Genomic DNA, 16097 nt, shown 5'->3' on the forward strand with positions numbered 1-16097 from the left:
TGGAATTCAGTGGAGAGGCTGCCCTTGGATGAGTTGCTCACCCTGGGTGCCCTTCCTACTTTTATAAAATGGGGAATTGGGATCGATCCTTCGTCCTCTGTGTACTGAATACTTGCTACAAGTCAGCATGTGCTAGTCTTGGGAGGGCCCATCCCACCTGCCCAGCACAGAGTTCTGGGCCCTGCATACAGCAGTTGCTACATAAATGGTGGTGAATGAGTAGGCAGCACCATGAGCTCTGATGAGTCAGAGGTGACCTGGGAGAGTGACCAGAGAAGGCTTACAATGGGGTGGCGCTGGAGCTGGGCTTGGAACAGGGCATTGGAGGTGGGGGCAGGTGCGGCAAGAGGAGCTGACGGCCAGAGGAGGTGGGCCAAGGCCCAGGGCAGGGACATGGTCACGGGGTCTGCCTGGAGTGCCCCGTAGCAGAGGGTCAGCTTGGGAAGGAATTGCTCCTTTACATCCATGTACAAAGTGCCTCAGTGTTCGGAGTAGGGAGGCTACAATTGGGTCAAAGCTGACAGGGCTTTGCTTAACAGATCTGTGGACAGTGAGTGAGTGCGATTAGGAGAGGCTAAGACGTGAACACGGGTAGCTGTCATCCTCAGTGTTACCTGAGCCAAGTGCTGTGCGAGGGTGTTACTGCAGGTGTAGGCAGGCCTGGAGGTCAGAGTACAGGGGTGGGGGACAGGCAGGGCCAGTTGGCAGAGGGCCTTCACTGGCACTAGGGAGTTACAGATGGTGTTAGATTGAAAGCTTTAGCATCAGCAGTGGGAGGCCAAGGCATTGGCGCTTCAGGTAGCGGTGAGGAGGAGTCCAGTGGGTCTGTGGACTGTGAATGAAGGGGACGCTCGGAGGCTGGCCCTTAACGAGCCTGGTCCTCCTGCCTCCCCAAGGTGTGGAGCAGACGAAGCACTCCAAGGAGGAGCCGAAGGAGGAGAAGATGACAAAGCCCGAAAGCGTTCTCATCAAGCGACGTGTGTCTGTGCTGGGGCAGGGGCAGGCCATTTCTGTGGTGGGGGCACTGAGCCCCGTTTGCACTTTGGAGGAGGAGGCCCCCCAGGCCAAGCGGAGGCCTGAGCCCATCATCCCCGCGACACAGCCTCGGTGAGTCCTCAGCCTGAAGTTGGGGAGACCCAAGGTACAGCCCTGGGTCTGGTGAGCGAGTGCAGGGACCCCCTTGCCTGGGACGGACTGCAGAAGACCTCCCACCATCCTCTGGGAGGACCCAGAGGAACTGGAAAGGATTGAGGGGCCCACTGGGGAAGGCCCTGGGTAGAAGAGGCTCATGAGCCCTCAACTTACAGACTAGGAGACTGAGCCTCAGCAGGCTTGTGTGATTTAAGGGGTATACCAGCCGGGAAGTGGCATGTCTTCTCACTGCAGATATCTTGCTCCCTTCTGCTTCATGGATTTGGAGCAGAAAGGGCCTAGACTAGGGACGAGGCACAAGGTGACGTTTAGCTCGGAGTCTGCAGGTGCAATCCTAGATAGGATGGTAGGAGTGGAGCTGACATTGGCTCTTAGGATAAGACTGAGGCCCAGTGAGATCTGGGGACTTGTCCAGGAAGGGCAGAGGAGGAATCAGGTGTGACAGGTGGGGAGGTGGGTGGCAAGGTTTGGTGACTGATGGAATGGGAGAGAAGGGAGGGGAGGCGTCCAGGATGACCCTGAGTTCATGAAGCCTGAAGACCAGAAGGTGGGCTGCTAACATGTATGATTTTGTAGAGATGGGGAGCTTTGGAAAGGGGGTAGGGGTAGAGAGGAGAGCTCTGTTGTGGACAAGTGAGCTGAGCTGTCTGGGAATTAAGGTGTGAAATGTTCCTGTGTAGTTGGTGATTTGGGGCCTGGAGCTCAGGAGAGAGACTAGGGCTACGTCTGTCGATCTGAGGCATCTTCACAGAGAGCCATAAGCCAAGGGGACCTTATAAGGCCCACATGAGAGAGTGTAGGGAGAGGAGAGCAGAGGACTTGGGACAGAGCCTTAGAATCCACCCTTAGTCAGGAGGGAAGAAGATGTGGCCAAGGACGCAGAGGTGGGCAGACATGGAGAACCAAGTGCGTCACCCACACCTAGAGAGGAGATCCTGGCCTCGAGTCACATGCTGCAGAGGTCATGGAGGACCAGGGCTGAGAGGGCAGTTTTAGTGAAGAGGCCAAAACCCAGATTGCAAGGATTTGGAAAGTAAGGGAGAGGAGAGGAGTCAGAGACAACAAGCTTTACCTGGAGTTTGGCTGAGAAAGGGAGGAGGTAGAGATGTTGTAGCTTGTGTGTGGACACTGGGAAGGAGCCAGGAGAGGGAGACAGAAGATTGGGGGAGGGGAGGGGAGGGGAGGGGAGGGGATCCAGGTCCATGAGGCCCCAGGAGACGTTCTTTTCATCAAAGACTGGAGGAGAAGAGGAATATAGCTCAGGGTTTTGAGGAGGGAGAAAATGAGAAGACATCCTCGACCCCATGTCCCCTCTTTTCCTTCTGCTATCACGAGGCTGGCCTGGATTTTATTGGGGGGGAGGGTTGGGGAACGACACCAGATCAGTGGCTTTGTGGCTGTGGGGACTGGGCCAACAAAGCAGGATTCTGGGAGCAGGCTGGAGGGGTCTCCTCAAGGAAGGTACTTACTGAATCCCCACCAGAGGGACCGGGGTGCAAAAGGGGAGAGGCCCAGGTCGACGCTCGGGGTCCTTGGGAGCTAGGCCTGAGTGGAGCTGACCCTTCCCTTGTTCCAGGCTGACAGGTGTGGGTGGGCGCAAGAAGATCTTCCGCCTGAGCGACGTGGTGAAGCCCATGACAGATGCCCAGATTGAGAGCATGAAGCTGGGGGCCGTGAGACGCATCCTGAGGGCTGAGAAGTCTGTGGCGTGTAGCGGCGCGGCCCAGGTACAAGATGAGCTCCTCCTGCCCCCATACCCCTTCTTACGCGCAGGTGGGATTTGGAGTTAGAGGGCCTGCTTCTGCTTTGTGTTACCTGGATGGCTTTGGGCAAGTCACAGAATCAGCTTCCCCATTGGTCAAAATAAGCCCATTTTACCAAGTTCCCTTCTCGCTTTGAGTCCTCCACGGCCTGCATCGTCCGTCCTCCAAGCACCACTCCCTCTGGAGACCCCAGCCTAGCTCCCCCCTGCGCCTCATCTGCACACTGTCCCCTTGAGCTGGTCTGAGGCTGCCCTTCTGCCCTTGAGCCTGAAGTCTTATCACTGGCACACACACCCTGTTCCCTCCCTGAGGTAGACACCTGTGTGCCGCTTAGAGCACCCAGGCTCCTCTGGCCCTGGGGATTGGAGATTCACCTCCTGCCATCCCAGAGCATGCTCGTGAGGCTCCCCACCCCCTCGTGTGGGCTTTCAGCCTCTGATTGGAGATTGGAGGGTGGGGGCATAGTTTTCTTTGGGAGCCACTTTTGTCATTGGAGTGCATTTCCTTACATTCAGTCTAAGTCTGTGTGTTTGCAGAAACCAGCCTCTTCCGCTGGACAGCCCTCAGAATACCTGAGGACAGCTGTCATGTCCTTCCCTCAAGTCTGTCATCCACAGATTAAACATGCCCAGTTCATGCCTCGTGTGACACCGTCCTAGTCACTGCCCTCCAGATACTCAAACCCAGGGCCTACAGTAGGTGCATCAGGACTGTCTCCTCCCCAGACCTGGACATTGGGGCTCAGAATGCAGCCCAAAGTCACACGTGTTTGGGGGCTGCCCAGCCCCCCAGGACTTCATCCACTCATTTAGCTTATAATCCACTAAAACCCCATCTTTTTAATAATGATGATAACATAACTAGTATTTATATAGCACTTTAAAAATTGAAAGCACTTTACAAATATCTCATTCAATCTTCACAACAACCCTGGGAGGTAGGTGCTATTATTATCCCCATTGTACAGATGAGGAAATTGAGGCGAGCCGAGGTTAAGTGACTTGCCCAGGGTCACACAATTAGTAAGTGTCTGAGGCTGGATGTAAACTCAGGTCTTCCTGGCTCCAAGCCCAGTGCTTATCTCCCCCATCTTGAAGTGGTCAAGTAGATTTTTTTAAAACCCAAGTGTCAGACTTTGTCTTTAGCTCCATCTAATTAGATTTGATCCAAAATTCTGGCCTGTCAAGATTACTCTGGATTTCGTCAGTCATTTCTGGACCCCATTTTTGTGTCCTCTGAAATTCTGATAAGCATCCGAGGTCATCAGTGAGCATGTGAAACCACCCGGGGCCCGTGCATGGCTCCCTGGGACCTCGACCAGGACTTCCCTCTGTGGGGACCTGGCCTGGGGGGACTACACTTTGGGTCTGCCAGCTAGCGAGTCCTGAGTGTACTTCCTGGACTGTTAGCTGTCCAGAACTTCTGTCTTGTCCCCAGGGAGAGCTCGTCAGATGGTCAAGTGCTTGGCTAGAAACCCAGATGACATACAAGCTGCCCAGTGAGCAGCCCTGTCCACACAGGGAAGGAGTGCTGAATCCTTGTCATCGAGTTTTCCTTTTCCAGCTCGTCACTTACCATCTCTTTCATAATAAACCAAAGTCAGACTCCTTGGCCTATAAAAGGTAGTAGGCTCCACTTATCCTTTATTTGTCAAGCCCTTTGCAGGCCTGTGCCATGGCTCTGGGGTCTTTGAAGGACCGCTGCCAATGGCTCGCTGGGCACAGGTGCCAGTTTTCCAGTGGGTCTGGGCCTGGTGACTTGAATTCTCAAGAGCAGCTAGGTGTTCTCTTTTCCCCACTCCTTGTTAGTTTTATTTTTTATTTTAAATTTAAACACCCCCAAACAAGCATTTCTGTGTACAAAGAGAACACAACAGGATTGTGTATGAAACCAGGAATCACCATTGGGGTTTTTGGGGGGGGGGGTTTCTTTTTAGTATATAATAAATTTCACACCTTATTTCAAAACTGTCTTGCTTGTCTGTGCTTCCTTCTTGTGTCCTGCTTGTCTGGGCTTCCTTCTGAACTTCTGTTCTCTTCTGTACCTTTTTAAAATTAAAAAAAAAATGTTTTGATGGCCCTCCCTTTTGTGGGCCTCATTATAGATAATCCTCCCTCCCCCTGTCATGCCTCTCCCTCCCATTAAGAACCTTGAGAAAAACAAACCGACCCTGGAACAACAGTAAGGCCCAGGCCAGCAGACGGAATCCCCCTGTGGCCAACCTGTCCCTTTCTGCACCAAGAGTCCCTCGGTTCCCCCCTTAGGAAGTGGGGCCCTCTAGAGCCATGGCTGCCTGGTCGCTGCATCCACCTGAGTCCAAAGTCTTTCAGAGTTGGGGTTTTTTAACCTTTCATCATCTGTGTTTAAGACGTTCTTCTGGACCTGCTGATGTCACAGCCTCAGCCCATCCTGCCTGAGATTCTCTGACTTTGTCTCTTTGGCCATTTCTTAAGGCAGAGTTTCTCATTACATTTGTACACCAGCATTGGATGGGCACCCCCACTCCTGCCTCAGTTTCTAGTTATTGCTTTTTTTGCCTTTCCGTCCCAGGTGGTGCTCTCTTACTCTTGCCCTTCCTTACCTGGGGCATCCCCTCCCTGCTCGTCAGGTCCTTTCCATCCCAAAGCTCGTTCCCTCAGTTTCCGGTTGTGTGTGACGTGAGGCCCAGCTGCTGTGCTCTGTGAGCCTCGGCCTGAGGGGGCACAGGCACAGGCCCGGCCAGGGAGGCCACAAGAGGCTGGTAGGCTGTGACCCAGGGCCGGTATGGGGCATCTCATCACCCACCCTTCTCCCCTAAGGTCCGAGTGAAGATCCTTGCCAGGCTGGTGACTCAGTTCGAGGTGGGCCTGAAGGAGGAGGTCCTCGCCTTCATTCTGGAAGACATTCGGGGCCGCCTGGACCTGGCTTTCGCCTGGCTGTACCAGGAATATAATGCTTACCTGGCCGCCGGGCCTACAGGGACCCTGGACAAGTACGACGCATGCCTCATCCGCCTGCTCTCAGGCCTGCAGGAAAAGCCTGACCAGAAGGATGGGTGCGTGAGCCCCTCCATCCCCAGGCAGCTGCTCACGTGGCCGGCGTTTGTCCCTGCTCTGTTTGGGCAGAGCCCTGGAGGGCACACGAAGCTTAGGAAATGAGGGGGAAAGGGAGGCCCCCTTCTTCAGGGCCGCCCAGGCTTGGAAAGGGCTTCCTTTGCCCACAAGCCTTGGGGGAGGACGGCTGTGCAGATTGATTGAAGGGAAAGCTGGGCCGCCTCTGTCTTGTGAGGACTCCTGTTGTGGCAGCACAAATGTTTACAAAATGCTCTGCCCACAGTGACCTTGTGAGGCGGGCTGTGCCTGCCCCATTTTACAACCTTGGAAACTGAGGCTCAGAGGGACTGAGAACTTGCACGGGCCCCAGGTCACACAGCCAGTTAGCAGCAGGTTCAGATCTGGTTCTTTGCTCTCCATTTGGTGCCTCCTTAGAGCTAGTCCCTGCCCTGGAGGTAATGGTCTAGCAGGAAGAAGGCACAGAGATAATGGTAGCACATAATGGAGGCCAAGGGCGCCCACCTGGGCAGTGTGGCGGGGCATTGTGTGAGGCACAAGGCGGGGAGCATGCCAGCCTCGGGAGGCTTGTGGAGGAGGTGGGATCGAGCTGGACAGGAGAAGAGAGAGGAAGTCGGGTGCGGGGAGGAGAGGATCCCGCCCTCCCAGGGACAGTCACTAGAGATGTGAAGGGCTCTGCAGTCCTAGCACCTAGATTCAGATCCCACTTCGACGATTCCTTCCTGTGGGCCCTGGCACCTGGACGAGCTAGCCTCTGAGGGCCTTTCCAGCTCTTGGCCTGTGGTCCCAAGTGCATGTGAGAGGGACAGACAGACAGAACTGGGGGGGTTCAGAGGAGGCAGGGGCTTTGCTGCCTGAGGAAGGCCATGCAGAGCTTCAGAGGAGATGGGTGACTGGATGATACAGGGAGGACGATGCGGGGGAGCCAGGACCAGCATTGGAGAAGAGGAGGGAGGGTCTGGTGCCAGGGGACCTCCCATGTGGGGGCAGAAGCAGTGGGAGCTGCCGGAGATCCCTTCGCTTGTTTGTGGAGAGGCAGCGGGGGACTCGGCGTCCACTCGGCAACGGTCTGTTCCCTTTTCCCTTCAGGATCTTCACCAAGGTCGTGTTGGAGACCCCGCTGATCACAGAGAGTGCCTTGGAAGTGGTTCGGAAATACTGTGAGGATGAGGTGAGAGGAGCAGAGACATCTCCTCAGCCCATTCCCGGCCCTGCCATGTTGGCGGTGCTCAGGAACAGATTCCTGACAGACAAAGGACAGGAGGGGCACCAGGGAAGAAGGAGGATGGGGCCTGTCCCTCCTTGGGAGGCCCCTGGTCTGGGAGGGGCAGAGGGGAAAGAGGAGGCAGGTCGTGAGTGAGGAGGGTCCCAGGTACAGAACTGGGGCGGTTCCCCTTTTCTCTTTCTTCCCCTCCATCTGTGGAGCGAGCCAGTGGGAGGCCAGGGTGTGGCTGTAAGGGGGAGAGTGCGAGCTGCTGGGGCCAGGGCCTGGGAGGAAGGGAAGCTGACCTGGGGGCGTTGGGGATGAGCCCGGTGGCCTCCTTCCCTAGAGCCGCACCTACCTGGGTATGTCGACCCTCCGTGATCTGATTTTCAAGCGCCCGGCGCGTCAGTTTCAGTACCTCCATGTCCTTCTGGACCTCAGCTCCCATGAGAAGGATAAGGTAGCCCTCTCCCTTGGGGCCATCTGGGGGACCCTCTTCTTCCCAGGCCTGTGGGGGAGTGTCAGGAGCTGCTGGGGAAAGGAGGGTCCTGTGCCAGCATCCCTTGGTCCATCTGTCTGTCTCTGTACCCTCCCCCCTCGCTGCCCTGACCCCAGTTCACTTCTTGTTCTTTGCCTACACCTGGCATATGGGTGACTCGTGGGTCCCTCAGGCTCCCCCTCTGGAGGGGCAGTCAGGTCACCTCGTGCCCTCCCTCCAGGTGCGCTCACAGGCTCTGCTTTTCATCAAACGCATGTATGAGAAAGAGCAGCTTCGGGCCTACGTGGAGAAGTTTGCCCTCAACTACCTGCAGCTTCTCGTCCATCCCAACCCACCATCCGTGCTCTTTGGGGCAGACAAGGACACAGGTGGGAGTCATGGAGAGGCAGTGCTGGGCCTCCTGAGAGAGGGCGAGGGGCTGGTCCTCTTCCTGTGCCTCCTCCCATCCCTGCTCAGCCCCCAAGACGGTCCTCCCCATTCCTTCCCCTCCCTGGCTGATGAGGCCCATCCTCTGCCACCCTTCCCTGCACCCAGCTCCTCACTACAACTCCCTTGGGTGTCTTCCTGGCCCCAGTAGAATGCCCTCCGCTCAGCCACTTCCTCCTCCATCACGAGCTCCCTGTCCCTCCATGGGCCCTCGGGCTGCCGGTTGTGAAGCTGCCTCCTCTTGCTGGCAGAGGTAGCAGCCCCATGGACAGAGGAGACGGTAAAGCAGTGTCTCTACCTCTACCTGGCCCTGCTGCCCCAGAACCACAAGCTGATTCATGAGCTGGCAGCCGTCTACACTGAAGCTATTGCTGACATCAAGCGGACGGTGCTGCGGGTCATCGAACAACCAGTAAGGAGGGGGCCTGGGGTTGTGGCTGGCTCCACCCCTCCTATACTCGGTCCAAGGGCATCTCCCCAGCCAGCACCCCATGGGTCCCCACTCCTCTGGCCCACCCTCCTCCACCTGTGCCCCTTGTTGCTAAAGAAGGTTTGATTGGGATCTCTGTAGTTCTAAATCCTATGACCAGCCCCCCTCGAGCTCAGGCCCCCTCCCTGTGACAGCCTCCCCAGGACCTCAGCCTCTTCACTCCTCTGCCCTCCAGATCCGAGGGATGGGCATGAACTCCCCAGAGCTGCTCTTGCTAGTGGAAAACTGCCCCAAGGGGGCCGAGACCCTGGTCACCCGCTGCCTGCACAGTCTCACGGACAAAGGTATCCTTCCTTCCCCCGCCTCACTCACTTCAGCAGACACACAGACTCTGCACAGGGCAGTCATTAAAAAACACTATTGGGAGCTTAAGGGAGAGCCCTGGGTTGGCCCTGAGGGAGGTGCAGAGGTAGAAACAATACTCCCCACCTGATGGAAGTTAAATGCACTCATCACTGGGAGGAGGCAGAGCTGAGTTACCTGCCAGCGTTCTATCCAAGAGAAATCTGAGGAGCCAGAGAGCTCAGGGGAAGAATGGAGGTAGGTAGGGTCTGAGATAGTCTTATAGGAGCAGGGAAAAGATGCTTCAGCAGACGGAGACAGAGGTGCCATCCCTGCCTTCACCAGACTCAGCCTAGGAGGGGAAAAGCAAGGCCCCCCCAGGTCACTGTCATACCCTGAGTGCATTAGAGAGGTCCAGAACAGGGCCATAGCAGGTCCAAGGAACAAGCCTGCCAATCAGCAAGGACTTCCTGGAGGAGACAGTGTTTGCTTTGGGTTGAGAATGAGGCACGGCAAGCATGTGTAGACATGGGAGGAGTTCATGATAAGAGGGGACAGGGCCTTGAAGGCAGAGTCAGCAGGCCAGGGGGAGCCATTCCAAGCTCTTGAAGAGAGGAGTGGTGTGCTCAGAGCAGCACGTTGTGTGAGAGGGGCTGGGCTAGAGCCGAGACAAGGGGAGAGCGGAGGGGCCCAAGGTGAAGGAGCCCTGGGGGCCGGGGTGACCCTGATTCAGACTTGCGCAGCACTTGGTGGCCGCCTCGGCACTGCAAGAGGTCAGCCCGGCCCTGGCAGCAGAGGCTCCATGTGCATTTAACTCCCATTAGAGCTCAGGCGGGCCACCTCCAGTTTCCAGGGTCTGTCCCAGCCTGGCTCGAGCAGAGTCCAGCAGCCACATTTTACATTTAGGGAGACATGACTCCCTAAGGGGCTTCTTCCCCTCACCTCTTCTCCCCCCTCCCCCATCTGCCTGTGTCTGCAGTGCCCCCCTCCCCAGAGTTGGTGAAACGGGTGCGAGACCTGTACCACAAGCGGCTGCCAGATGTCCGCTTCCTCATCCCCGTGCTTAATGGCCTGGAGAAGGTAGGGGCCGGGCTCTGCCCTCTTCAGCCAAGGTAGAGATGAAGGGGTGGAGAGGGGCTAGGATGTGGCTCCCCAGCTCTCTCGGGGCCATGGAGGGGAGAGCACACTGCGCCACCCCCCAATAGCTGCCTCACCTGACCCTTCAGCAGATGATGAGCTAGTGTGTGTGGGCAGGCTGAGGAAGAAGCCCTCTGCGGGCCTGGTGGGGGTGAGGATGAGGGAGAAGGGCCAGATCTGCTGCAGAGAGGATCAGGAGAGGGTCCAAGACGAGGACTTAGTGCGCAGAAGAGATCTGCCCCACGTGTCGAGGACCATGGGGTCCAGAACTGGAACGGGGCTGCCCGTCACGTAGATGAGGAAGAGAGGCGACTCCTCCCTGTGCCCCGCGCTGCCTCACCCAGATGCTCTGCGTTGTGGGGAAGGTGTTCTCTCCCCTGTCTGTGAGGGGGAAGGAGCTGCTGTTTGCTGACCCCCTACCCCTTCCTCTCTGCAGAAGGAAGTGATTCAGGCCTTACCCAAACTCATCAAACTGAACCCCATCGTGGTGAAGGAGGTGTTCAACCGCCTGCTGGGCACGCAGCACGGTAAGAGCCCTGCCAGGCTGGGGCAGGACACAGCAGTGGGGCGCCTTCCAAAGCCTGCACTTACTGCCCCAAGAGGGCCGTGTCGTGGGCCGAGCCTCGCGACCTTGGCTGCACAGAGCCTGAGGTAGAGCGCAAAGGGACCTAGGAGATGGTTCACTTAGACCCTCTCAGCTTATACGTGAGGAAGTGGCTGAAATCCCTTACCCAAGGACCTGAGTGTGGCAAGAACCCAAAGCCAGGTCCAGCGAGGGCACCTTTGATCTCAGGACAGGGCCTCACTTCTCTCAAAGCCTGTGAAATGAAAAGGAAAATTTCTGCTGGCATCCCAGGGCTGTGATAAGGGTCAGATTGGTGGAGTGTGTGAATCCAGGGTAGTGAGGCAGCCTAGTGTAGTGGAAAGAGCCGACCACCTGCGTGCCTGGCCTCGGCCCCTCCTTGCTGTGCATGAGGGAATTGGCCAGGACCTTCTCTGAAGGGTTCTTCCTGTTCTGAGTCCTAGCAGCTTTGTCAAGTTAATGACTTTTTTCTTCCCTTCCCTACCCCAGAGTGGGGTGTGAGGGTAGGGGGAGCCCTGGTGACAAACATGTGTGGTTCACAAACCAAATCCCCACGTTGGCCACACCCAGAAGCCAGCATCTCATTCGGCACGTTTGGACCGTCCTCTCCCTGGCATTTGTCAGCAGTCTTCTGGAGTCACGGGTGGTGATGGTGTGGATCAGAACTCCTAAGCGTTTCCAAATTGTTTTGCAGTGGTTTTGTTCTATAAAGTCCCTTCCTGGTTCTGCTTCCTCCATTCTGTAGCAGTTCCTACAGTCTTCCAGGTTTCTCTGAAAGCTCCCCCTTCAGGGTTTCTTCCAGCACATCCTGGTACCGTCCCATGTGCGGCCATTCCCCAGGGGATGGGCAACCCATTTAGTGTGCTTTTCTTTGCCACCAGAGAAAGAGCTGCTGTGACTATGTAGGCCATAGATGGAGAGCATGGAAATATATGCTTTGGACAGTATTTTTAAAATCCACATTTTCACCAAATAAGTCCTTACTTGGGGACCTCGTTAGTTCCAGATTGCTTCCAAAACGGCTGGACCCATTTGCTTCTCCACCAGAAATTTCTTTTCCTTGCAAACTGTGTGTTCATATCCTTTGACCATTTTTCAGGTAAAGAATGGTTCTTTTTGTTGTCAGTTGGAATGAGTTCCTTCCATATTTTGGAAATGAGAACTTTAGCAGAAACTTTATGCAAAGAGTTTTTTCCCTGGTTGACTATTTTCTTTCTAATCTTAGTTGCATTCAATTTGTTTGTGCGAAACTTAGTAAATTTTATATGATCAGAATTGTCCTTTTCTCTTCTGGGATCCTCCATCCTTTATCTGGTCTCCCAGCATCCTAGGAGCTGAAATCCCTTCCTCTCTCCAAGCTTCAGTGTCCTTCTCTGTGAAATGGGGCCAGTAATATTTGTGCAGCCCCCCTCCAGCACTGGGGGACAGCAGGGCTCTGTAAGCCTTAAGGGAAATCTGCTCTTGTCATCACTGAATTAACTTAAAAGCTGGGAGGGCCTTGCTGTGCCCCCAGACATGGAGGAGATGAAGGCCTGGCCCATCAGGCAGGGTTCTCTGTCGTTATGGGGCCCTCACCTTCCCTCCTTCCTTCTTCTAGGTGAAGGGAACTCAGCAGTGTCACCCCTGAATCCAGGGGAGCTGCTCATTGCCCTCCACAACATCGATTCTGTGAAGTGTGACATGAAGTCCATCATTAAGGGTTAGGAATCTCTCCCACCCCCTCCTCCTCCTCCCTTCCTCCAGCCTGGCTTTGGGGAGGGGGGAGGCAGCAGGGGGAAGGCCTGGGGGGGATAGGAGAGCCTTGGGGAGGGGGCAGGAGAAGGCCTTGGTGGGCAGAGCCCTGGGGAGGGGCAGGGGAAGGCCTGGGAGGGGGGCTGGAGTCCTGCCTCCCTCCCCTCACCCCTGGGTCAACTTGTCAGCCCAGGGCTCCTGAGGCAGGCAGGCCTTGGGGTGACGACCTTTCCCACCCTGCAGCTACTAACCTGTGCTTCGCTGAGCGCAATGTCTACACGTCGGAGGTGCTGGCCGTGGTCATGCAGCAGCTGATGGAGCAGAGCCCCCTCCCCATGCTGCTCATGCGCACTGTCATCCAGTCCCTCACCATGTATCCTAGGCTTGGTGGCTTTGTCATGAACATCCTGTCCCGGCTCATCATGAAGCAGGTGACAGGGCCAGGCCTACCTCAGGGGCTAAGAGCCCACAGCTGTGGGAAGAAGCCTGTGGCTCCGGGTAGGGCTGGAGGGGCCTAGCACCCCCATTGTGCGGAGGTGGAGACGGGCCCAGAGAGGGCATGGGGATTAGCGGTGGTTTGTTGGGCCTCCTTCCAGTGTGCTGGCTCTGAAGGGCCCTGGCCTGTGGGCTGTGGAGTCCAAGGGCTCCAGGGTAATTGGCTCGGCCATTTTCCACTTGGGTTTTCCCTTAGGCAGGTCCCTTCTCCCTGTCTGGGTGCTGGTTTACTAATTTCTAAAATTGGGGGGGGCAGAGCTCTGATATTCTCTGACTCTCGTCAGGTGTGGAAGTACCCCAAGGTGTGGGAAGGCTTCATCAAGTGCTGCCAGCGGACCAAGCCCCAGAGTTTCCAGGTGATCCTGCAGCTGCCCCCCCAACAGCTGAGTGCGGTCTTTGACAAGTGCCCGGAGCTCCGAGAGCCCCTCCTGGCACATGTGCGCTCTTTCACCCCGCACCAGGTATCCAAGGATGTCCTCCCTCCCCTGCCCTCCCCAGAGGGGTGGTCAATGGCATCCCAGAAGATGTGGCCGCAGCCATTGCCAGGAAGGCCTGTGGGATGGGGTGACGAGGGAGGGCTTCCCGTGCCCAGCCAGGCAGCCTTAGCCCCGGGAACCGACTCCCAGGGTACCGTGGGCCCTCCTCCGCCCCCTGAAATTCTGTGAAAAGACCTGATGTGTCTCTGCTTTCTCACACTCCTACCCCGCAGCAAGCCCACATCCCTAACTCCATCATGGCCATCCTGGAAGCCAGCAGCAAGCAAGATGTGGAAGTCAAGGAGCCGGTGCCAGCGTCCCTGGAGGAGGTGAGAGCTTAGCCCCGGACGTGGGGCAGCGGGGAGGGGGGTCCCTTGGGGATGGTGGGGTGTGGGAGGCCTGTCCCACCCCCACCTTCCTGGGCCTCAGAGGCCCAGCATTCCCTGAGCCTTTACAAAGCTCTCAGTCCCCCTGCTGCTCCCGGCCCCCCCCAGAGCCCCTTTCCTGGGTGCTCAACATACAAGGAGACTGAGGCCCTGAGGAGGGAAGGGGCTTTGCCGCCAGGGCCATGGGGCTGTGGGAGCATGGGGGTGGGGTGGAGCCAGCGCCATCGGGGCAGGGGGCCTTCAGCTGTCGCCCCTTCCCCAGGAGGACCTCGATGCCCTGGCCCAGGCCCCGCGCCCAGCCCAGGACCTCATCGCCCTGCGCCTCGCCCAGGAGAAAGCCCTGAAGCGGCAGCTGGAGGAGGAGCAGAAGATGAAGCCCTTGCTGCCCTCGGCCCCCTCGGCCCGCGCAGGTCCCCCACCCTCAGAGGAGGCCATGGATTTTCGGGAGGAGGGGACGGAGGGCGAGGCCCCCAACATCTTCATCAGTATGGAGGAGGATGGGGGGCTGACAGAGGCCACCCTGCTGGACTCGAGCCAGGAGGGGCCCCTGCCTGAGAAGGTAGGGCGTTCCCCTTCCTCTTCCCCTCCACAGCCCAAGCAGAAGGCAAGTCAGTAACTCCTCCACAGCCCATTCCTGGGGACCACTGACGAGCTCAGGAAGCTTTCGGGGAAGGAGGTGTGGGAGCCCTGAAGGATGGAGGAGGAAGAAGCTCAGAGGAGAGGCTCTGAGGGGGGCCCGGGGCGTCCTGGTGGAGGTGGGCCTGCGGGGCTTGGGGGAGGCAGGAGCAAGGAGCCCCAGACCGCCTGGGTCAGCGGGGGAGGGGGGGGGTGGCGGCAGCACCGGCAGGCCTTCCCTCCCCCCCGCCTTTCCTCTAACTTGTCCCCCTCCCCCATCAGGAGGAGCCAGCAGGGGTCCCTTCCAAAGAGGACCGGAGCCCGCAGCCTCCAGGCCCTGCGCGGGAGGAGGAGGGGGGGGAGGCGGCTTCGGAGACCAAGATGGACAGCTGACAGACCGTGGGGGAGGGGGCGGGACGCCGGGGGGGGGGGGGGAATAGGGTCCATTCGTTTGCAATAAAGAGGCCTGTCTGGTCCAGCTGTGGTTGTGGGTTGCTTTCCGAAGCGCTGGGGGCCGCCACCGCCGCCTTTAGGGTTCTTCGGGAGGGGGCTGCCCAGCGTTGGGCCGAGCTGTCCAGTAGACTGCCCTCCCCGATACCGTAGACGTCCGTGCCGCGATGGAATGTAGGCTTCTGGAAGGCAGGTTCGCCCAATCCCGGCGTTCGCCTTAATGAATACCTGTAGGACTGGCTTGGCTGCGGGGGTGGGGCGGTTAGGAGGCGCCGGGCTGCTGGGCGAGCCTATGCAGATTGGGGCTCCCCTCATCAGTCGGGCAGTTCATGCCCTTGGGCCATTCGGGGCTTTTGAACGATGGCGGGCTTGCCCGGGCTGCCGCGGAGGATGCCCCGCTCCGTAGCCCTGCGTCTCAGAGCCCGAGCTCCCGCTCCGGTGTGGGCAGGGGTCCGTGAGCCCGCGTGGCCCCAGCGTCGCCAGACTGCCATACGCCAAGTCCTGTGCGCACCGGCTTGGTAACGGTTGCCCTTGGAGACAGGACGCTCTCAGCTCCGGGCATCCGTTCTTTCGCCGCCTTTGGGAAGAGTTGACCAGGGCTCACCATGGAAGAACAGCCGCAGGATGAGAAAAAGAGCCAGTCCCGCAGGCAGAGCCTGGAGACGCGGGAGGCGCAGGACAGGCGGCGTACTCTGTCCCAGACCCCATCGGTGACCGGGCCAACTGATGTTTCAGCCCGCGGGTCCCGAGGCAGCCTGGGGGCGCCACCGTCCCGAGGCAGCCCGGGACTGCCATTGTCCCAAAAGAGCTCGGGGGCGCCAGGGTCCCAAGGCAGCCTAGGGGCGCCAGGTGAAGAAGCCACAGAGGGCAAGCCAATGGAAAGCGTCCCCCAAATGGGGTCCCAGAGCCTGCATCATCTGGTGGGTTTTGTTCCAAGCGACGTCAGCATGCCTGAGACCTATGCCCCCATGGGTGGTTCTCAGTTTGGGCCCTATCAGCCAATGGACATGAGCAGCGACACGTTTCAGCCTGAACCGCTGTTGTCTAGCAGCAGCTACCTGGAGGAGGACGAGGGGTCCCACGGCCCCTACACTATAGACGACCCGCTATTCAGAGGCTCTTATATGGAGCCCAGCTTCGGGCCCTTGGACTACGAGCTGCCCGAGCCTGAGCCCCGGGAGTTGATGATACAGAACGCCAAAGCCTACCTGCTGAAGACCAGCGTCAAGTGTGACCTCAGCCTGTGAGATGTGGGCAGCCCCAGGCCTGTGCAGGGAAGGCCTGTGGAGACTTAAACCACCACCTTCCCCTTCCCATTGGACAAAATCGGGAGCAGACCCAAGGAAGGGGTGGGGTTT

At 57.9% G+C, this 16097-nt stretch overlaps 2 protein-coding genes across 7 annotated transcripts in view; both read left to right on the forward strand.

Annotated features, from left to right (window-relative positions):
- SYMPK (symplekin scaffold protein) overlaps window positions 1–14706 on the forward strand; it is a 28449-nt gene extending 13743 nt beyond the window's left edge. For 5 of the 6 annotated variants that reach the window (XM_020979793.2, XM_020979796.2, XM_020979797.2 and 2 more), the window contains exons 12-27: window positions 897–1107; window positions 2729–2879; window positions 5714–5949; window positions 7055–7136; window positions 7516–7629; window positions 7889–8036; window positions 8346–8506; window positions 8760–8868; window positions 9846–9946; window positions 10440–10530; window positions 12184–12285; window positions 12561–12748; window positions 13097–13273; window positions 13522–13617; window positions 13937–14278; window positions 14572–14706. In XM_020979793.2, coding sequence (XP_020835452.1) covers window positions 897–1107; window positions 2729–2879; window positions 5714–5949; window positions 7055–7136; window positions 7516–7629; window positions 7889–8036; window positions 8346–8506; window positions 8760–8868; window positions 9846–9946; window positions 10440–10530; window positions 12184–12285; window positions 12561–12748; window positions 13097–13273; window positions 13522–13617; window positions 13937–14278; window positions 14572–14682 — 2420 coding nt within the window. In that variant the 3' untranslated portion in view covers window positions 14683–14706. Of the gene's footprint in view, window positions 1–896; window positions 1108–2728; window positions 2880–5713; window positions 5950–7054; window positions 7137–7515; window positions 7630–7888; window positions 8037–8345; window positions 8507–8759; window positions 8869–9845; window positions 9947–10439; window positions 10531–12183; window positions 12286–12560; window positions 12749–13096; window positions 13274–13521; window positions 13618–13936; window positions 14430–14571 lie in introns of all 6 variants that reach the window. The other variant, XR_013482597.1, reaches the window with a different exon arrangement.
- Window positions 14707–15267: 561 nt separating this feature from the next.
- Window positions 15268–16097, forward strand: part of RSPH6A (radial spoke head 6 homolog A) — a 46832-nt gene continuing 46002 nt past the window's right edge. The window contains exon 1 of the mRNA XM_020979774.1: window positions 15268–15982. Coding sequence (XP_020835433.1) covers window positions 15345–15982 — 638 coding nt within the window. The 5' untranslated portion in view covers window positions 15268–15344. The remainder of the gene's footprint in view (window positions 15983–16097) is intronic.

Source organism: Phascolarctos cinereus, unplaced genomic scaffold (assembly GCF_003287225.1).
Source record: "Phascolarctos cinereus isolate Bilbo 61053 unplaced genomic scaffold, phaCin_HiC Scaffold_726;HRSCAF=1367, whole genome shotgun sequence".
NCBI classification, from domain to species: Eukaryota; Metazoa; Chordata; class Mammalia; order Diprotodontia; family Phascolarctidae; genus Phascolarctos; species Phascolarctos cinereus.